At 40.6% G+C, this 22,907-nt stretch overlaps 1 protein-coding gene across 5 annotated transcripts in view; it reads left to right on the forward strand.

Annotated features, from left to right (window-relative positions):
* KAT2B (lysine acetyltransferase 2B) overlaps positions 1 to 22,907 on the forward strand; it is a 103,215-nt gene that overhangs the window by 50,783 nt on the left and 29,525 nt on the right. For 3 of the 5 annotated variants that reach the window (XM_053221509.1, XM_053221506.1, XM_015079637.3), the window contains exons 4-8: positions 1,298 to 1,390; positions 2,726 to 2,907; positions 10,403 to 10,594; positions 16,365 to 16,471; positions 20,339 to 20,464. In XM_053221509.1, the coding sequence (XP_053077484.1) occupies positions 1,298 to 1,390; positions 2,726 to 2,907; positions 10,403 to 10,594; positions 16,365 to 16,471; positions 20,339 to 20,464 (700 nt within the window). The remainder of the gene's footprint in view (positions 1 to 1,297; positions 1,391 to 2,725; positions 2,908 to 10,402; positions 10,595 to 16,364; positions 16,472 to 20,338; positions 20,465 to 22,907) is intronic. The other 2 variants (XM_053221508.1, XM_053221507.1) reach the window with 2 other exon arrangements.

Raw genomic sequence — 22,907 nt, forward strand, 5'->3', positions numbered from 1 at the left:
TAGCATTAAATGTCTTTCATGGGCCCACTTATCCCAGCTCTGTCCTTTTGTAGATGAAGAAACGGAGATTCAGCAACTCCCCAACCTGTTAGTTTATCTCCGTTTTGAAACCCCTAGTGGACCAAGTTCCCAAGAGGTCTTATTTTAACTGGGTAAAAAAAGTAGGCAGTGGGAATTTATTTGTATTTAGATTTTATGATCAAGCTTTCCGTGTCCTTAGAAACAGATATAGTGACTTATTTTTGCATACTTATTTTTGTAAAAATGGGCACAATTCCTTGAAAAGATCAATGAATGTCCCATGCTAATAACGTATTGGCACCCCTAGAAGGAATTGAGGCCCTTGCAAAACATGGCCCAGGGGGAGCACATGGTGATCCTCAACCTTGGCCATTTGTCCGTTTCCATTAACTCCTGGGAGAATGGTTGCTGTGTTTTGTTTCCACTGAAGAGGCAGTAAGTGGAGAAAGGAGGGAAAGATTTAACTTAAATGTGTGGTCATGTGATGACTGGCCCCCATGTAAATGTTATGAAAGATTCAAGCAAAGGTTGAAAGTAAAGGATTTCAATACCAAATTTATTTTCAAATTAGGTCTTGATTAGTGACTCTGTGTTCCCTTTTCTCTCTGATATTTGCTCTTTGAGGGCTTTAAATTCCAGTGGCAAGGATTAAGAGCAGTGTTTTGTTTTGTGGGCATTGAGATGCCAGAACACTTGGCCTGCATTCTATGGATGGAAAGGAAATGAGAAAAGACCGCAGCAGTGAAAGTTGCCAATTGAGAGTCTTAGAGAATTCCTTCCCCAAGGGTCTGGGCTCTAGATGATGCATACGACATATGGGAGCTACAGACATCCCTCTCCCCTGGCCATACTTGTGCAGAATGGATCTCTGCCTTTCAGGGGGTTAAATAAAACCCTCTTGAGTGCACCTGCATTGGCCTAGGTGGGCATGTGCAAAATGTGCGTGTTGCACGCCAGGCCTCTGGGTCAGTGGAATCTGGAAATAGTGGGGAGAAGGGAAATGAGTCGGAGAGAGAGTCCCGGTGGCTACTGCTACTGTGCTAGCCTGCACAGAACATGAAAGGGGTCTTAGTTTCTCATAGCTCTGGTCATGGGTGTGAAGGCAAATTTGGGTTACCTGGTAGTCACCCATTTTTACTGATTTAAGGATTTATTTACATGTAGTTAAGATAATTAGAATATGGTTACTTCCCTTCAGAGGCTATGTATGTGTCTGTGTGTGTGTGTGTGTGAGAAAGACACTGATTTTCTTTTTCTTAATGATTTTTTTTTGCAGCTCTTGAGAAAGTCTATTTTACAAAGAGGAAAACCTGTGGTTGAAGGCTCTTTGGAGAAGAAACCCCCATTTGAAAAACCTAGTATCGAACAGGTAAAAAGAAAAAAAAGAGAGAGAAGCCCTTTTTTATTGCTCTAAGGCTGAACAAACCTAATCTTCTTTGCATTTTTACATGTGTCTTCCTTCCATCCTCTATACCCAGCTTAGAGATGCTTAGAGATGAGTATGGAGAAATTGTTTTGGACCCTTTGCATCACAAGTGAATATTTAATTTAATAAATGATCTAGCTGTTGTCTTTTATGGTTGCTGTATACTCAGAATTCACTGTGTGTTTGGGGAAGAAAAAAATTAAGAACATGTAGTTCACAAGAACACACGGAATGTGCTCTGTTTTGGTGTTGATGTTTTAAAATTAAGTCTTTGTCCTCTTATTTGGCACTATCTGAAAAAGCCTGTTGAGGTGAGGGAATTCAGGAGCATTGTCAAAAACATTGTAAGTCAAGCAAAAAGCACAAATAGGAAATGAGATTTTGCATCCAGAAATTGACTTTCTGTTACATTATGATTCCTGGAAAGAAACTGGTTTACTTGGGGAATCTGTTGACATGGATAGACTCTCTCTGTGAGGTGTTCTACTCCTCGTCAGAGTCACTTTTTAGCCTATCATTGTTTGGCTAAATAAATCTTAGATTCTCTTGACTGAATTTCTTAACGAGAATGATTACAGAAGATAGGACATCAGAGTCCCTAGTACAAATAAATGTATTTTTATCAGTTTTCAGTAGAAGAAATTTTATTTTGTCTCCAAACTCTGTTAAACAAGAATTCATTGTTCTTTTATTTGAAATTAGATTAGATGGGAGTGTTCTGCAGAAAGATTAAATGAATCCACAGATTCTTTTAAAAGCTCATAATTCTGAATAAGAATTTTTTTTCCCCTTGGTAAGCTTGCCAAAACAAGTGATAGTAAAGAGTTTAAATTCTGTTGGTTTAGTTCAATGGAAGACGTGCTGGTGGCCTTTGGATTCACATTTTGGTAATGCAAAAACAATGTTTATCCAAGAACCTCATCGTATATAATCTATGTGGATAGTGCAGGAAGAATTAGTTTACAAAGTAGTCCTATTTTATCATTTGAAACGTTTTGACCTTTTCAGTCTGTGAGTTTGATTTTCTGTGACGCTTGAGGATTGCAGCAGGCACAGAATAGCAACTCACAGCTTCTCTGTCTTGTCGCTTTTCATCCACTGTGATCTGTGGTGCAGTTCCCTCTGGGCATTCCTGTTTTCTAATAGGGAAAAGGAAGAGGCTTTGTGAGTAGAGAAGTGTCTGTTTTCTTGCTAATAACCGTCCATGGTGCTGTGTGGGTGTTCAGAATTAGTGTGCTCGCATAACTATATGAATGAATGGCCTTCCCTCCTTTTAAGGGTGTGAATAACTTTGTGCAGTACAAGTTTAGTCACCTGCCAGCCAAAGAAAGGCAAACGATAGTTGAGTTGGCAAAAATGTTCCTAAACCGCATCAACTACTGGCATCTGGAGGCACCGTCTCAACGAAGACTGAGATCTCCCAATGACGATATTTCTGGATACAAAGAGAACTACACAAGGTAATCAGACGATCAGTTCCTTTCCCTTGGCCCTTGTAGAGCCTGTGGCAGACATAAAATTGCTGCCTGTGTCTGTGAGCCGAGGGTTGCCCAGTTACTGTGGTAATCCACCAATTCAGAGAGAATGTTTCTAGAATGTAGCTTTTTATTAACATCACGATGTTTTGGGGGGTGAGAGATCCAAACCACCTAGTCCTATACTATCCAGTATGATAGTTGATGGCTCCATGGAGCTACTGAGCACTTGAAATGTGGCTAGCATTGAGACTTCTAAGATTATACAAAAAATAGGAAATTTAAAAAAATGTAACATATTTTATGAGAACTTTTTTTTAAACTACATTTATTTTGAGAGAGAGAGACAGAAGGAGAGAGTGCACGGGGGAGGGGCAGAGAGGGAGAGAGAGAATTCTAAACAGACTTGTGCCCACAGTGCAGAGCCCAGTGCGGGGCTCTAATCCACAAACCGTGAGCTCACGACCTGTGCTGGCATCAGGAGTCCGAAGCTTAACTGACTGAGCCATCCAAACGCCCCTCATGAGTACTGATTACATGTTGAAATGATAATATTTTGGATATATTCGATTAAAGAAGATATTTTAAAGTTAATTTCATCTGTTTATTTTTACCTTTTTTTTTTTTTAATTTTTTTTTTCAACGTTTTTTATTTATTTTTGGGACAGAGAGAGACAGAGCATGAACGGGGGAGGGGCAGAGAGAGGGAGACACAGAATCGGAAACAGGCTCCAGGCTCTGAGCCATCAGCCCAGAGCCCGACGCGGGGCTCGAACCCACGGACCGCGAGATCGTGACCTGGCTGAAGTCGGACGCTTAACCGACTGCGCCACCCAGGCGCCCCTATTTTTACCTTTTCAATCAGAGTGCTGGAAAATTTTAAATCAGTTATGTGGCTTGCATTATATTTCTATTGAACATCAGTGATCTAGATAACCATACTGTGACTCCGTAATTATTATATAGAAACCTCAATCATTTAAAAAAACAAAACAAAAGAACAATGACCGTGAGTATAATAGTGGTAAAGAATTTTTATAAAGAAGGAATGATCACCCTAGTCCCAGAACCATGATGGAACTAATATCATTATACAAGTTGTCTTCCAGTCTTTGCCCTTTAAATAATATTTTATATTAGAATGAAAAAATATATAGAATTTGCATCCTTTATGTCTCCCTACTTAACATCATATCAAATATTTTACTGGTTACACTATAGTCTGTTGGGTTGATGTACTATAATTAACCCATCCGTTTCCCTGTTGGTTGACATCAGACTGTGCAAATGTTCCTGGATTGCACATTTTCTCCTTAATGTGGGAATTTGTTTTTATTGTTTATGAATTGCAGAATAATAGAATTAACTTTAAAAAAATCTTAAACATGGGCCACACAAAACAGGATGACTACATTTATTTTCATTTAAGTAAGAGAGTGACTTGAATTATCCATTTTATTTACCTTTTTGTACTTTCCCCCTTTTATAGTTTATTTATTTATTTAAGTAATCTCTGTACCCAACATGGGGCTCGAACTCATGACCTAGAGATGGTGAGTCGTATGCTCTACCTACTGAGGCTCCTGACTCCCTTATATTTTATAGACACATCAAGCCTGGTTCAAGAGGTATTCCTGACTTAGAGTAGGCAATGTTTTTTGATAGTGCAAAGAGCACTTCTACCTAGATTATTTTCTATAATAGCAGATGACATGTAGGAATGAGATAAGCTTTCCTCTCAGATCATTGACCTGATATTCATGAGTAATATCCCCTTTTCTCTGTTCTCCCTTCTTTTACAATAGATATAATTTGAGTTATAAAGTATTTCCTCTTACTAACTGACTTTTATGAGAATTACAGATATCTTCGACACCAATTTTTTTTTTTTTTTTTTTTTGAGAGAGGGCACAAGTGAGCGAGGAGGGGCAAAGAGAGAAGGAGAGAGAGAGAATCCCATGAGGGTCAGAGAGAGAGAAGTGGGGCTCACCTGAAGTGGGGCTCAAGCTCACCCAACACGGGGTCCGAGTTCATGAACCGTGAGATCATGACCTGAGCCAAAGTCAGATGCCTAACCAACTGAGCCACCTAGGTGCTTAACATCAATTTTTTAAAAATTATGTCTTTATTTCTATACCTTCATTTCAGAATTTTGCATGAACAATAGGTCCTATAGTGTCTTAATTGTCATTTATAATAAGAGTTGAGAAAACACATCTATCAAAAATATAGGGACACCTGACTGGCTCAGTCAGTAGAGCATGTGACTCTTGATCTTGGGTTTATGAGTTTGAGTCCCATGTTGGGTATAAAGATTACTTTAAAAAATCTATCTATCTATCTATCTATCTATCTATCATCTGTCTTATCTTTGTCTTAAACCTGCCTGTTAACGATTGGAAAGCTGAATATTTGCCAAAGGCAGACCCCTGAAAGTATTTACCACTACTAACAGAGGAAAAAGTGTTTCATCAAGAAGAATTAAATGTGAAGCAGCATGGAGATATTAGTGTATTTTAGAAAACTGTAAAAATACTATGTAGCACTTGGAAATTACCCAGAAATGGGTGGCACTTACAAATAATACTTAAGGAGTAGTAAAGTTAGAGATGGAGCTTTGAAATGAACAGTGGGTATGAATCCTAGCTCCATTTCTCGCTAATTCTGTGTGCTTTAAACCAGTCACTTCACCTCCTTGACCTTCAGTTTCTTCCTCTGTCCGAGTCTCATGAGTACTGAGTGTTGTGTGTAGCGTCTGGCACACAGAACAGGCACTGGGGAGATGCCTAGTCATCATTTTCCTCCCACACACGTTATTCTCTAAAACTCAGCCACTGCCAGCGTGGGACTCTTAAGCTAGAGCACGTACAACTTAATGAGAGTGTCGTTATTTGAATACGACTTAAGAAGCCAACATCATAGGGAATAGAAGGATAGTTATTTGAATACGACTTAAGAAGCCAACATCATAGGGAATAGAAGGATAGTTATTTGAATACGACTTAAGAAGCCAGCATCATAGGGAATAGAAAGATAGCCGCAGATTCCTTTCCAGCCCAGTATCCTGAGCCAAGGGCTGAAGGCAGAAGAGTGGAGTCTGACAATGGTGAAAAGAAACCTGCTGAGAGTCTGGAATGAATACACCCTGATGAGTTCTGAAACCTGCTGATTTCTAGGTGGAATGTAGACCAAGAGCCTCTGTTAATAATAAATAAGGAAACGAAGGTAGACAACACTCACCTCCCCCGCTTGCCCGCTGTCACGCCATGTTGACGAAGAAAGGGAAGTAGAGAGAAACAACCTGTGAAAATTATGAGAATCAGTAATTGTTTCAGAGTAAAACCTCACTGTCATGACCACTTAGGATTTTAATAAACCACACGCCACTACAGCATGGTGTCTCCTTGATATAATCTTCTCGAAAATGGGTAATATTACAGGCTGCAGGCACCACCAGGCTTTATCTTGATGTGTAAGTGAGCCTCAGGACCTGTCATGCTGGTTCCACATATAATTTACAGCATTTGTAGCAATCAGAGCAAAGCGGTTGAACACTTCTTGGAGCTTGTACGTCAGCACGGAGGTGGGGTGATACAGGATTCTCTGTGGAAGAGACTGGATCCTGAAAATGAAAGAAAATGAAAGAAAACTTCCTGAAACAAAACTTTTATATATTGAAAATATGACACAGTAATGTTAACATATACTTAATAATAGCAATATATATCCCCCAGAAATCACTGTGGTTTTAGGGAAAAAAAAAACCAAACAAACTCTGAACAAGTATTTTGAAGTTCCCTGAATTTCATGATGGTGCACTAATATGGTTTCATGAAGAAATAACCTGAAAATAAAGTGTCAGAGAAATGTGACTTCTTAAAATACATCTGACAAACAGAATCTGCTGTTGGAAGTGGCAAATATTTAGTCTTAGATGCTAAGTTGTGCAGACTGTCTGAAAGTTGATAACGGTCATCCCATATTGGGGAGTTTTTTTTTTTTTTTTTTTTAATTTAAGTTAGTTAACATATAGTGTAGTCTTGGCTTCAGGAATAGACCCCAGTGATTCAACACTTACATATAACACCCAGTGCTCATCCCCAGAAGTGCTGTCCTTAATGCCCGTAACTCATTTAGCCCATCCTTCCCACCCACCTCCCTCCAGTTTGTTCTCTATCATCTAGAGTCTCTTATGGTTTGCCTCCCTCTCAGTTTTTATCTTATTTTTCCTTCCCTTCCCTTATGTTCATTTGTTGTGTTTCTCAAATTTCACATATGGGGAGATGTTTTGTAGGAATACAGAGCAAGTTTGATATAACTAAGTTGATTTTTTTACGTAACCATTGTTGTGTGTTACTGAGCGTTCATCATCAGGCATGTACATCTAGGACAGTATCGGGAGGCATGGAGAGAAAGTGGATGAGGTGAGAGGAGACCCTAGCCTTTAGTTCAGGTGCACTAGGAAAGATCACAGGATTCCTACAAACCTTAGGATTTTCACGCCAGTAAGTAGGGCGGCGTGGTCTTCTGTGTTCAAGTTCCATAGTTCTGTTCACATTTTGAAGAAAGCAAGGTGGTTGCAAAGCATCGTAATGGTGTCAAAAATCTGAGAGAGTTATTTGAACTACCAGTAAATTGCACACACATGCCATTCTTATTACGCATGCAAAAATGAATGGACCGTATCCCTGTCATTACTTCTTAGATGACCTGACACCAGTCATTTAGGTAAAATCTTTTCTTACAGTTAAGTGTTTGGAGGAGTGTGTGTGCAGAGATGCATACAAATTCCCATTTCTTCTTTTCATCCCACTATGCGCGATGACGATGTCATTTGTTAAAACAGCACTAAAACACCACACGTTGACTCAGACTCTCTCTTATCATGCTGTGCACTTGACAGATTTATAAAATAATATTAATCTTGGAAGCAAAAACAAAACAAAGCTAAAAAGCATAAACTATGGTCTATAAAATGCTTCTTAGAAGAAATGGATGGAAGTCCATTACTTGAAACATTTTACTAGACGATAATGGTCTGTGCTGCCTTCCCCTACCCTCGGAAGATTGCATGGCCTGTTACGCCCTTCTTTATAACACTTCATGATTTTATGGTGATATTTAAAACCTACCATTGCTGTAGCAGAAATAACATCATTTTTAAGTAGAGTCTCAGATATCTGTGACCCCTTCACAGATGGAAATGCTCTGTAGACTCAAAATCAGCACCTCCCATAGATACATAATGTGAGCTGCAAATGTAATTTAAAATGTTCCAGTAGTTAACGTTTTAAAGAGTAAATAGGCACAGGACATTAATTTCAATAATGCTTTATTTTACCTAATGTATAAATATTACTGCACTGTGTAATCGACGTGAAAAATTATTAATGATATATTTTTACCTTCTCTTGTGCTGTCTTTGAAATCCAACGTGTATTCTATACCTACGGCACATCTCAATTCATTCACTCAATTTAAAATGGTTAAAGCTCAGTGGAGTCCTACCAAAGCAATAAAGTTATATTTCATGGAAAAATATTTCACACTAAAAGTAAATTTTAAATTGATTAAATGACATTACAAATTAAGCTTCTCAGTTGTCCTAGCCACATTTCAGGTGTTCAGTACTTACGTGTGGCCAATGGCTACTGTATCTGCACAGTATCAGTATAAACCGCTGTTTTGGACAGTACTGGTCTAAATTCTGAGAGTCTTCTGTCTTCCATTGCAGAAAATTGGACATATTTTTAATATTAAGTCTTACTGATAGTCTTGTGATGGTCTAAGTCTCATGAAACCGAATTTCTGATTATTAAGGTCTGTAAACTGTTTAACTCTTAACATTTGTCGTTTCGTGATTAGCCACTTGGCGGCTGGCCTCCCTTCAGCCCTGAATATCTTAGAACGTCATTAAGTGGCCATGGACTAATACCCAGCAAAGACTAGCCTTGAAGGTGATACAGTTCTGTGTGCAGTGCCTTAGGAAGCACAACATAAATGCGCTTCCTGGCCTTTCTGCTACCGAGGTCACTGTTTGTGATTTGACAAGATCAACACGTAAGAGGCCCATTTTGGAATTGTAACCAACAAAGTGACATTTGGGTGTTAATTAAGACAGAAAAGCCGAGAGAAGAGAAGACATGGTAGCATGATTTTAAGGTCAGGTTTAAATTTAGGCAGATGAACTAACAGTAACGAAAGTTTTCTTTCCCAAAGATGAACCACTGCCATCACCACCACGCACAGGGGAAGTATGAAGTCATACAGAGTGAGATAAAAAAACCAACAAAAGTTAGGTAACCACTATTATTCCACTCTTTATTAAGGGTTTGAAAGTTCATTGGGAGCTTCCCAGTACCAGTTTGGGCTCATTAGAGCCAGCCTTCCCTCCCACTTTAAAGGAGATCAGGAAGGCACACAGAGAGGAGGGGTGTTAATTTTTGGAAAGCAGGTCCTGCCCTGGAAAGAGATATTTGGATCTGCTACCAAGGAATGAAGATCTGTGCAACGAAGCTTCTGACCCCTGGTCTGGTGCCACCCCCTGACCCCCACTGTACATTTGTGTTGCTGGGTCCTGGGAATCTGAGACCTTGCATCCTGGGAGACTGTAAAGAAAGAGGGCTGGTGTTGAATAAACTTGCATTCTCTAGCTTCTCTTGGGTGAGTGAGCTTTCCACATTGTATGCCCTACACAGCCAGTGTACCCCAGAACTGTGGTCTGATCTCAAGAAAGCCCCTGGTTTCCCTCTGGGCCTGGGCACACATCCAGCTTTTGCAATGCCAAAGTGCATTTTTAAGTTTGAGACTGAGTCATTGAAAATGCACCTTAGCGACAGATGGTGGGAGCTCATTACTTCCTGTGTTTTGACTGAGTTTTGAATAGTCTTGAAGATCTTTATCTTCCCACCAAGGCTTTGGGGGTATGTGAGTGCTGTGTAGGCATTTTAAATTTTACTCAGAGAACTAGATGGTGGAATTCTCATCTTTCACAAATGGGACTTCTTCAGCTTCCTCTTCTTAATTTCTTCTTTTTATTTAAATTACCATTTATGTACCAGAAACTCAAGTTGCACTGTGCACTTTCCATATGGTATCTCATATAATGCTCGTGATCACCCAACAAAGTAGGTATTATTGCTGTCCCCATTCTACAGATGAGGAAATGGAGACTTAAAAACATAATTAAATTCTCCAAGTCAAGCAGCCCGTTAAGTGGCAAAGCAAGGATTTGACCCCAGGTGTGTCTGACTACAGGACTCACCACGCGATGTTGCAGAATAGAATGGTTGTCCTCGAACTGGACCCAACTGCTTATATCGGGGCGAGCGAATCTGACTTCAAGTTCCATTAGCTGGCAGTGATACTGACCTAGTTTCTGCCCCTGTGGTTAGTGGTGTGAGAGTCACCATGCTTGGATATTTCGGATCATCTGGGATGTTGAAGGGATATTGATGGTGCTTGTCTCCTCTGACCACAGGTGGCTGTGTTACTGCAACGTGCCCCAGTTCTGTGACAGTCTACCTCGGTATGAAACCACCCAGGTGTTTGGGAGAACACTGCTGCGCTCAGTCTTCACAGTTATGAGACGACAACTCCTGGAGCAGGCGAGGCAGGAAAAAGACAAACTGCCACTTGAGAAACGAACTCTAATCCTCACCCACTTCCCAAAGTAAGAGAGCACTCCTGCAGGTCTTTGATCCTGGAGCTTGAGATCGATGCACACGTTCCAAAGCCTGTATCAGCCACGAGGTCAGGAATGATAGCAAAAGCGTCCCAGGGAGGAGGCAGAAGGGACCCTCTCCTTCTCACCTCCCTTTGTGAGTCGTCTTGGGAATTGCACAACGCATCTGTTATTAGCTGCAATCTGTGTTGCTGGCAGTTGTAGCTCCCTGAGCCCCAGCTCATCCCACCCGAGTCATTGTGTCTGGGTCTCGGGATGGGGAAGCTGCCAGGAAGCTAGGGGACCATGGGGGAGAGTGGTAGAAGCAGTTTCCATCTACTCAGAAGTGGTGCAGGACAACTTTAGTTTGCTGGTTTTTTTTCCATCCCAGATCTCTAACCCTTTCTAAGACCTGGTGAATCACTCCTGCCTCAGCCACAGTCGGCCTGCCCCCTCACTCTAAACTAGACCCCACCAGTGGGCTGGAAAGGAATAGAGAGCCTTCCTTTAAAATGATCTTTGTACCTCTCTACTCAGTTTCTTTTTCTTTATTAAAAAAATGTTTTTAATGTTTGTTTTTGAGAGAGAGAGAGAGAGAGCAGGGGAGGGGCAGAGAGAGAGGGAGACACAGAATCTGAAGCAGGTTGCAAGCTGTCAGCACAGAGCCTGACGTGGGCCTCGAACCCACGAACCGCAAGATCATGACCTCAGCTGAAGTCAGACGCTTAACCAACTGAGCCACCCAGGTGCCCCTCTACTCAGTTTTTTAGAGAATATGCCTGACTCCTATGCACCTTGCTTTCTGTACCTGCCAGAGCTTCCAACATATAAATAATCACTTACATATTTTTCAAATGAAAGAAGTGTGTCAAAGGAATAGGGAGTTGCAGTGCTGTAACATTGACATTGGAAGTGCATTTTCAGTGCTAAGAACCAAAAATTGAAGCTAAAAGGCTGACTGCTCATGAGAGGGGCTGAGCATGCCGTGGCCAACTTGTCATGGAGCAGTGACAGCAAGACATGAGTGAGACGGTTCATTCTGGGGCATCATTCTGCCCGGAGCAGCACTTTGGTGTGGGGGAAGTTGAAGGTATAATTTGAAAGGACTTTCTAGGTATGATAGAGTCTGTCTTCCCCCGCCCATTAAGAACTGCTCATGTAGAAAAGAGATGGAGAAAGGAGATATTCTTTAACCAAAGACTGATAATACCCTGTTTTAGCAGGGAAACTAGATTTTTATTAAGTTACAATTATTGTATTACCCAGTTTGTTTCTCAGGAAAGATAGCTTTAATTAAAAAAAAATTTTTTTAATGTTTATTTTTGAGAGAGAGTGTGAGAGACACAGCACGAGTGGGGGAGGGGTGGAGAGAGAGGGAGACACAGAATCCGAAGCAGGCTCCAGGCTCTGAGCTGTCAGCAAAGAGACCTACACAGGGCTCCAACCCACAAACCATGAGATCATGACCTGAGCTGAAGTCAGATGCTCAACTGACTGAGCCACTCAGGCGCCCCAACATAGCTTTAATTTTAAAGAATAAGTTAGGTCTAAAACAACCACAAAAATGGTTTTTTGATAGAAATTGACTGAAAATTCCTTGGCAGTGTAACACAAATCTTGAGCCGTGGGTAGAGGGCATCATGGGTAATTCTGATGAGCTTTAGCTGAATGCCCAATGTTTGTACATAAATCCTAGCTTCCTGATTTTCAATGTATTATTAAGCAGCTGGTACCTGAGACAGGCATGACACGAACACTTTGGCGTTCTCCGGGAAAGAAGGTTCAGCACCACTGAAATTGGAGTTTGGGTGTTTACCCCTAAATGGCTTATGATCTCTGGGCACACTCGTGTATTCGGTGGCTGCCTTTTAGCTTTCCTTAGGGATTTAAAGCAATTTTCTTATTTCTCTATTACATTTGCCACATAAGCAGCATTTTACACTTTCAGATTACAGTTGTCATTCTCTGTCTCCAAGCCAAGGAACAAAGAGGACCCTCCCCCTACCCCACCTTTTGCAGTACTTAAAGAGAAATTTTAATCACCTAACATAGTAACAATTTTCCCCCATAGCAAAGTCATCTTGCTTCTTGGAGATATTTGCTAATTATAACGTGTTACGTTCCTTCATCCCATAGTTCTGGCGTGCTTCTGCTGAGTTAAAAAATCAGTGCTGCTTTTTTTTTTTTTTTCCTTCTCTATTACTAATGGTAGGGTAAAACTACCACCCACTTCTCCTTTGAAATCCCTTGTCATTGAATATAACAACATTGGGCCCAATAGGGATTTATCCCCACAGCCTTGACAGCTGAATCATATATATTGAAGCTTGAGGTGCTGTGTGGGTCCTGGGCACTGTCTCAGACTGAGAGCTGTGACTGGCTTCATGCCATTGTGCGGGGTGGCTGTGGCTCTCACATGTACTTGCGGGGCTTACGTCCTTGTTGTCCTCCTCCTATGTGCCCTTTCTTCCACTTGGCTTTAACTCGTGCCTCTCCTCCCATCCACCTACTTACAGGGTTGTTTAAAAAATGTTTAGTGTCTGTATTTCATTCTACAAGTGATAAATGCACCTGCTGATGAAAATACGAAAATTTGATTAAGAGATAGCAAAGAGGCAAATGACTCCCCATAGCCCTACCACTCTGAACTACTTTTAGTGTTTTTAGATATTTCTCTATTTCTCCATGTAGTGTGTTCTTTTATTCTATATACAATTTTATATTGTGTGTGTGTGTATGTGTGTGTGTGTGTTTATATATATATACATAAAGCAAGCACTTTCTCATGACATTTCTGAGGCTGTTCTTTATTACAATGAAATAAATGTATTTACGTATATACATAAAACACACATACATGTGCATATAAAATTATTTTTCCTAAATTATTAATGGCATTATTCCTTGATGAGTCTTTGGAGGGCTTTGTGAAGAGTGTTCTGACCATGTAATTACTGATAGAGAAAGAGCCTAGAAAAGGAAAGGAAATTTACTTCTGTGATGAAGGGCAGTTGGGAAAATCTTGAGGGCTGTGTAAGGTAGGAAAAGAGGAAAAGACCTCAACCACCTTCTTTCTCATCAGCAAGATCAAAATGATCTCAGAATGTGTTGCTGTCAGCCTTTCCATAATTGGCAAGAAACACACTGAAATGTTTTAAAACGTAAGATAATGGTGGCTTGCTTAGGAAGTAGAAGTGATTCATGCAGTTTCTAGAAACCATGAATTAAACTATCGAGTGCAGGTAGGTGTTCATTCAAGTGGTTTGTTTTTAAATCTGAGATTTAACCCGAGCAGCAAGTAAAAAGACCCCTTAGGACCTTTCCCCATCTGTTTTCACTTATGCAAAACAAGCTTCTCCCATCCCTGAAACCATTTAGAATTTTGCAGTCATTGATAAATGAGAATAGTGGTACTTTTAGTGATGGTGATGAGGAGGATGATATAGATCCTTGATCAGTTATCCAAAACCTTGATACTAATGTTTCACAGTTCAAATTTACAATATTTTGTAAAGGTAATATATAACACATATATTATTAGGGCACCTGGGTGACTCATTCGGTTAAGTGTCCAACTTCGGCTCAGGTCATGATCTCATCGTTCATGAGTTTGAGCCCCCCACTTCAGGCTCTGTGCTGACAGCTCAGAGCCTGGAGCCTGCTTCGGATTCTGTGTCCCCAACCCCCTCTAACCCTTCCCCGCCCCTCTCCCTCTCAAAAATAAATAAACAAAAAAAAATTAAAAATAACGCATACTATATATCATGGCTTTAGGGATGCAGGCAATCCCCCTAAATCAAATCCATTTATAATTATAAAAATTATAAATAGTTTCATGTTTGTTTGGGTCAGATTGTTGCCAGGTGGGTTATGGAAGATCTTTTTTTTTTTATGTTTATTTATTTGTGAGAGTGAGAGTGAGCAGGGGAGGGGCAGAGAGAGAGAGGGAGAGAGAGGATCTGAAGCTCAGTACAGAGACAGATGGGGGGGGGGGGGGCGACAACTCACGAACTGTGAAATCATGACCTGAGCTGAAGTCAGAGGCTTAACCGACTGGGCCACCCCGGCACCCCTGGAAGATCTTTTTTTAAAGAGCTTGTGGATTTCAGAATTTCAGAGACAGGAGAGCGGACTCTTCATATTCAACCTTTGTTACACGATTGCCGTGTGAACTTCGGGAGGGCAACGTGGTGGTTCTGTTCATTCTGTCCTAACAGCATCTGACACAGTATCTGGCGCTGGGTAGACACTCGGTCAGTGTTTGTTGAACGAATGAGTGGAGCATTTACTAGGGGTCAGGCACCATTTCGCGCCTGCACCTCAACGTATCCCTCACGACTACCCTGCACAGGAATTACTGTTGATATTTCTGTTTTATGGAAGAGGAAGCTGAGGAAGAGAAAACTAAGAATGTGTCCCAAGGGTCACAGAAATTAAGTGTTGAACTTGGCAAATGGATTCTCGAGCCCAGGCTCTTAGTCTCTTTTCTGTATCCTTCCGCTAGAATTAATGTGCCTCAAGAAGAGGCTTGTAGGAAGGTACTTCAGTACCAGATGTATAGATCTGTGTGTGTAGTTAAATCATAGTTCTTCAATTTTGGTGTACAGAAGTCTAAGGTACTTACCAAAATGTGGTTACCCAGGCCTGTTCTCATGGACTTCAATTCAGTAAGCCCAGGTAGGGCTTGGTTATCCGTATTTCTAACAAGGTCTCATCCATTTGGTTTATAATATGACCGGAAGTATAACATAGTAGTCACTGGTTCTTTTTAAAAAATGTTTGCTTATTTTTGAGAAAGAGAGAGACAGAGTGCGAGCAGGGGAGGGGCAGAGAGAGAGGGAGACACAGAATCCGAAGTGGGCTTCAGGCTCCAAGCTGTCAGCACATTGTCAGTGCCCAACGTGGGGCTTGAACTCATGAACCACAAGAGCATGACCTGAGCCGAAGTCAGATGCTTAACTGACTGAACCACCTAGGCACCCTGGTTCTTTTTAAAAAAAATTTTTTTTTAATTAACTATTTATTTTTGTTAAGTAATCTCTGTGCCTAACGTGGGGCTTGAACTCACAACCCCTAGATCAAGAGTCATATGCTCTTCTGACTGAGCCAGCAAGGTGCCCCTCAATCATTTATTCTAATCCTAGCCCTGCAGTTTATTAGTTGTGGAACTTTGTACCAGTTATTTAATCTCTTTGCTTGAAGTTTTTCTTCTGTAAAACGAGTAGAATAATGGGTTCCATTTCATAGGTTTGTTAGGAGAGCACCTGAGTTAATAATACATCAACCACGTAGAACAATGTCTGTCATGTAGTAAGAGTATGTGTGTGATAATAAAAATAAAATATGAAACTCACTGGGTTGGTATGAGGATTCAATAAGAAGTTCATAGAACAGTGCAGGCACATGGCAAGCGTTCGATAAATATTAGTTTTGCGGTGAACAATGACAGCTACATAGATGGTGGGAATCTTGCTCTGGGGCTCACTGAGGAATGCTCAGTGGAATGCATTCCTACTGATGTATGCTCTGTGCATTCTGTGTTATGTCAATCTGTGCAGAATCAAAAGAGAATAAATTTGTGGAAATGCATTTCTTTATTTGAATATACCAGGCCCACCCACAGATCATCATTTGAGTCATAATTCGCGATCATATTTCTGAGTTGAAGGTGAGAGGCTGATGTTGGGGTGCTTGCCATAAATGGTTAGGGTTTTCATCCTTCTAGTAATATATTAGTAATATATTTTGATCTTATTATTGCTTTCACTCTTGTGTCTAGGTTTCTATCCATGTTAGAAGAAGAAGTTTATAGTCAAAACTCTCCTATCTGGGATCAGGATTTTCTCTCAGCCTCTTCTAGAACCAGCCAGCTAGGAATCCAAACAGGTAAATTTCTTTTTGCATAAATCAGAGAACAACCAGAATGTGTTAGTCACAGCTCACTCTGCATTTATTTGTGGTTTTTTTTTGTCAAAAAATCGAAGAACAGAGCCGGCCAAAAAGTAACACCTTGGCAAATCTTACATGTGCATCTCGGTTAATGAAGAGAGCAGGTGCAAATCAGTTAAAACAACCCCTCCTTGTGCTATTGAGTTTGCTTAGCTTGCACATTAGGAGGTGTAAAATGCCATACAGCTCAGCTCTGTAGTCAAATGCTGGCTTTTTAAAAAGACACTTAAAGTGTTGGTCAGTAGTGGCCAGATATGCCCAGGAATCAAGCCTTGGTCTGGTTTCGGAATCTGTGATGTCAGTTTCGTGCAGCAAGTTACTGTCATAGATAAAGGTAGGGTGGTGAGTGGAGGAGAGCCATCTTGAGTCTCAGGTCGTGAAGTTCTTCCTAGTGGGGCCAGAGCATCCTTGCCGTTGCTTTGGGTGGCAGCAGCTAGTATTTTGTGACGGAAGAAGGCATGTGACTTCTAGAGTCCCACTGATCCCAGAGAGAGGCTCTGAACTGCTGCCTTTGACGCTAGGAAGACTCGGAGAAGTTTGGCAAGAGATGCCAAAGCAGTCATTCCTATGTGGCCGTGGGGAAAGCAGAATGCAGAATTTCCATATTAGAGTTTTTAGTACATCTAGCTCAGTGTATAGTATTTTTGCCTCTAGCAAAAAAAAAATCTTTTTTGCAAATGGTAAAAGTCACCTTCTTTACTGTACGGTTCTGTGAATTTTGACAAACACATGCAGTTAAATAACCACCAGTACCATTAAAATACAGAATAGTTGCTTCACCCCGGAAAATTCCCTTGCAACCCTCTGTAGTTCGTTCATTGCCCCACCACCAGCCTTGGCAACCACTGATTTGTTTTTTGTTCCTGGAGTTTGCTTTTTCTAGAATGTCATATGAATGGAATCATATGGTACACCATTTTCTGAGTCTGACTTCTTTCACTCAGCATAATGCATTTGAGAAGGTGATTAATAAAGTTTTTCTTATCTAGCGCCTAAGTTTGGATGTAAATATAATTAAATCCCTACAAAGCAGAGTACTTAGGGAATGAGGTATTTTGGTTTGGATCAAATCCTTTTTGTTTGAATTCTTGTTTTTAGAGACCCCAGTTTCTAGCATTTACGGACATATCCTCTGTAGTGACTGGGCATGTCCTCTGTATTGCTCTCTCTGTCCCTGTGCTGTTCACTTTGTCTTTATCTCATCTGGTTTTCAAATAACATCTCTCCCACAAACCCTCTCCTTGCTCCCCCCATGCCTTCCAGCAAGGACTGCATCTCTTTTCTTCCAAACTTTCACAGAACCTTGAATATATCTTATCTTTGGTTTTCTAGCTTGGCTGTGTGGTGGCCTCACTTGTGATTGAAAATAATATTGATTTCTGAGGCTTCTCCCAAAAGAGTGATGTAATTGGTCTAGCCTGGACATTGAGAATTTTAAAAGCTCCCCAGGTGATTCTGATGTGCAGCCGTATTTGAGAACCACTGTGTCACGTAGCACTTACCTCGTGCTGTCCTAACCCCACTTTTTTTCTGTAAGTCTTCTGTCTCCAGTGAGTGTGGTGGTCAGAGGCTGTTTGCCACAATCATAATAACAGACTTCCATTAAGTCCTTGCCTGTGAAGTCTGCTTCATAGTGAATTAGCTCAAGCCCGGAGAAGTTGGTATTATTATCCCCTTTATATAGATGAGAAATAGAAGCTCAGAGAGGAGCACCAAGTTGCCCACAACCAGAGCTCCTAAGTGATGGAATTGGGTTTCATGCCCAGTCTGTGAAATTCCTCAACTACTACACCCCATGAAGAGCCAGCCAGACCTCGAGCCAGGCTTTCTAGCATGTGCTGTGAATGTGCCGGCAGATAGACGCTTGTGGGAGGAGTGAGTGAAGAGCAGTTTCCTCCTTCAGGCAGGAGGACACCAAAGCAATTCAGCAGGATCAGCTGAGTTCTTTGCTGGAGGGTCTTCCAGAGAGGATTCGTCTTTGTGAAAACTCCCCTTAATCTTTGCCCTCCCGGAATGCCTCCCTGGTGTGTTCAGCTTCTAGCGCATTTTATGTCTTAGCACAGGATGGAGAAGGCAGAGGTTGTGTCTGACTCTCGGGGAGTTCCACATTCATTTGTGTGGCTGAGGTTGTAACCCGGTTGAACTGCATTGTCCTCTTTAGTGTTACCCAAAGCTGTCAGAAGCAGGCTGCCTTCTCCTTTTTTTTTTTTTTTTTTTTTTTACTGTAATTGCAGTGTGTTCTCTGGGGGGAAAGAAGAGTGTAATCATCTACTTAATTGGCATGTCTGCACATCTATGCAGCTGTGATAAATGACATTCGTAATGATGGCTCTGAAGTTTTGCAAGATACTCAAATGTCTTCAGAATAACCAGAGCTTCCCCTTTGTGTGCAATCACTCCAGTGCACTTTGAGATTCAGAAGGCCTGTTTCCTGGAAGGAAAGCCATATGTGTGTGTGTATACACACACACACACATATATATATGGCCTGGCACTCTGGTATATTCTCCGTGCTGTGGAATGGTGTCTCTCTGTAAACTTACTCCATCACTTTCTTGGCTGTTCAGAACGTCCTCTGGGGACCGAACTGTGGCTGCATTGAAACTTAGTTGAACGTTCTCTCTGGGCATCTGGCTTTACTGCTATACTCTGTCCTGTACGTGACCAGTGCCACTGAAAATGTCTGTATTCTTCATCTGCTCTCACCACACTAGCTACAAATCAGCAGCACACTGGCAAAGCAATATCCTATTTCTGACAATGGCTTTTATAAAAGAAAAGAAAAGATGTTTTTTTAATTTGTAAATATTCTCAAACTTACAGAAAAGTTATAACAATAGGACAAAGAAATCTGGTATATTCTATATCCTTCGCCCAGATTCACCACTTGTTAACATTTTGCCATACTTGGTTTATCATCCTCCCTTCTTTTTTTTTTTTCTAAACTATTTGAAAGTTGCAAACCTCATACCCCTTTACAGAGCGCAGTGAATATCTCCCAAGAACAAGGACATTCTCTTACTTAACAGCAGGACAGTTATCAAAGTAAGGAATTTAAGCTTGATGCAATATTATTACCTAACCTATAGGCTATTTTCCATTTTTGCCTCTAATCACAATCCTGTGGTTTATAGCAATTTTAGTCTGACCTCAGGAGGCACATGATGTTGGGCTCCCTCATTAATTGTTGGTATAAGCTTGATCACTTGGTTATGATAGTGTTTACATGGTTTCTCCACTGCAGTGTTAAGCATCTTTCCTTTTGCAATAAAGAAGTATTTTTGTAGAGAGACACTTTGAAACTAGCCTGTCTTCATCGAAATTATACTCCCAAGGTTTAGCCTGCACAGATGATTCTTCCTTGAATCTATTATTACATGCTGGCTGTCAAGTGTTTTTTCTACCCCCTAACGTCCGTGATTCCTTCCTTTTTATTTATTGGTATTCTCCTATAAGGAAGACCTTTACCTTCTCCCCACTTATTTATTTATTTAATGATTCATTTATTATTATCATGTTCATTTTGGCCCCATGGCTGTTATTTTATTTTAATTAATTCATTCATTTTTAAAAGATTTTATTTTGAAGTAATCTCTACACCCAACGTGGGGCTTGAACTTATGACCCCAAGATCAAGAGTCACATGCTCCATCGACCAAGCCAGCCAGGTGTCCCTCCATGGCTTTTATTTTAAAGATGATTTTGTTGTGGTGTTGGGCAGGAATGGGATGGTTGCATGTGCACGTGGTTCCTTGTTGCTTAAGAAAGGAGTCACCTAATTCCTGTTTTTCTTTTTGGGGCTAGTTATCAGTCCACCTCCTGTAGCTGGGACCATTTCATATAATTCAAACTCATCTTCCCTTGAGCAACCTAATGGAGGGAGCACCAGTCCTTCCTGCAAAGGCTCTTCTGGGCTTGAGGCAAACCCAGGTAAGCTTGTAAGGGGGCATAAGAGAGGGCAATGATTGCCATAGAAGTCCTGTTATCTCAGGAGTGCAAAAGGTAGATTTAGACCAGCTACAGATTGTGTATGTCCAGGATTTTTATGGCTGGAAATCACTTTGAGCTGAATTGGTTAGTTACAAAATGCAACCCAAATGCAGAGTCTTAAACAACAAAGCAACCCAAAATGCAGAGTCTTAAAGCCATACTCATTTATTATCATAGCTCACTCATTCTGTGTTTCCTGGTAGGTTGTTGATCTCAGCCAACCTCATTCAGTCAGTCTTTGCTAGGCTTGCTCATGAGCCTACCTATTGACTGGGGGCTCTGTTCTGGGCTAGAGCACTTAAACTGGAGCATCTCTGTTCCAAATATTTCTCATCTTCCTCCTGGGATCACTGGGCTGCTTTTCTTGGAGCAGAATATGTCCTTCTGACAATGGCAGAAGTACCAGAGAACAAGTAGAAATACAGTTTCTAGAAGCCTGGACTCAGAACTGGTATACCATCACCCCTGCCTTATTTTGTCAACTAAAGCCAATTACATGGTCGAATTCAGATTCAAGGGGTGGAGAAATGTACTCTTACTTCTTTTGTAGGAAGAACCACAAAGTCACATGGCAAGAGTGTGGATACCAGGAGGGTAAAGAATTTGGCTGCTAATGTAATCTGCCATGTGGGCAAAACCATCTCTTAACCCTAAAGGCATTTCCTAGTTACAGAATGTTTTGAAGGTTGTCCTTCTGTCCATGGGCTTAACATCTTGTCAAGATATGACCAAATCTTGACATTAAAGAAGTGTCAGACCAGAGGAAAGAAGAGAATTTTAAATGCAGTGCCACATATTTAACATGTGTGCCACCATTTACTTTCTCACTTCCAAGGGAGATGCCACTCATCAATGCAGAAACTCTTTGCCAGTGAGCTTGGATGTAGCCTCAGATACTTTATTACAATGACACTAACAGCAATTTATCGAGTTTGGGGCATGTTATTATAAACCTTGGCTACAAAATAAATAGTTCAAAGCATTACTTTTTGGGGAATCATAGAATTTGGAGGCATGTTGGTCAAATGACTGAAAAGATTCTCATTTACAACTAAAAAAGAGTTATAATAACAAGAACTCAACAAAAGCCATTTAATAAGTGGCATAATGTTTATGGAAGCATCTTATACAGACAAGATATGTTACATTGTTCTCCTTTAACTAAAGATCTGTGGAAATGTGCCTAGTGGGATTCACAAGTGAGGAATAATTAGATTTGAACATCTAAACAAATTTTAAACTTATTGTAAAAATAAATTTATGACATTTTCTGACAGGGGGAGAAAAAGAGGAAAACCTAACCATGATAGTAGAAAGAACAAACAAGCCACCATGTAATCTAAGGAAGAAAGTGGGAAAAAGTTCTCTTTGCCTGGCCTTTCCCAGCATGTGACTTGTCAAGAATGGCCCTACTCACTTTGTGGGGTATCATTTTATGGCAAAAAAGTATCGTGAGAGATAAAGAGGGATTTATTTATTTATTTATTTATTTATTTAAAGTTTATTTATTTATTTTGAGAGAGACAGAGACAGCACAAGTGGGGGAGGGGCGGAAAGAGAGGGAGGGAGAGAGAGAATCCCCAGCAGCCTCCACACTGTCAGCACGGAGCCTGACGTGGGGATTGAACTCATGAAACCATGAGATCATGACCTCAGCCCAAACCAAGAGTTGGAACCTTAACTGATTGAACTACCTGGGTGCCCCAAGAGGGTTATTTTATAATGAGAAAATTAAATTCTCTAGCAAAATAAACATTTCATTAGTATAGGTCAAATATATATAGTCATACATAATATACACGTACCTATACATATACACGCATGCGTACATCATAAAAGAAAATTGCCAGAACTGGAAAGAGAAACAACCCAATCAACCAATAGTTGAAGGCTTGAAGCAACATCTCTGAGTAATTCATAGTTCAAATAGACAAAGCTATCAAAAAGATACAGAAACCCTGAAAACATAATCAGTAAGCTTACTCTAATGGATATACAGGGATCATTACTCCTAAAAGTCATACAATACACATTACTTTCAAGAAGACAATACACATTTACAATTAATTGGTCATATTTTAGGTTCTAAAGTAAGTTTCAGAAATTTTTGATGTTTTGTTATCATATGAACCATGTTCTTTGACCACAAAGGGACTAAATTTAGAGATTAATAACCAGTGATAACTGAAATCACCCCTTGCATTTGCAAATGAAGACATAACTCATATAGCAAGTTAAAAAATTATCATAGAAAGTAGAAAATATTCTGAATGTATCTGTGGTTGGTGATTATTGGGACCTCCTCCCTTCTCTTTCCCATCTTCCACAGCCACCCCTTCCTGGGTAAATGGAGAGTTGACTTCCATGCCCATCAATGTTAATA

The sequence above is a fragment of the Acinonyx jubatus genome, chromosome C2, assembly GCF_027475565.1.
Source record: "Acinonyx jubatus isolate Ajub_Pintada_27869175 chromosome C2, VMU_Ajub_asm_v1.0, whole genome shotgun sequence".
Taxonomy (NCBI): Eukaryota; Metazoa; Chordata; class Mammalia; order Carnivora; family Felidae; genus Acinonyx; species Acinonyx jubatus.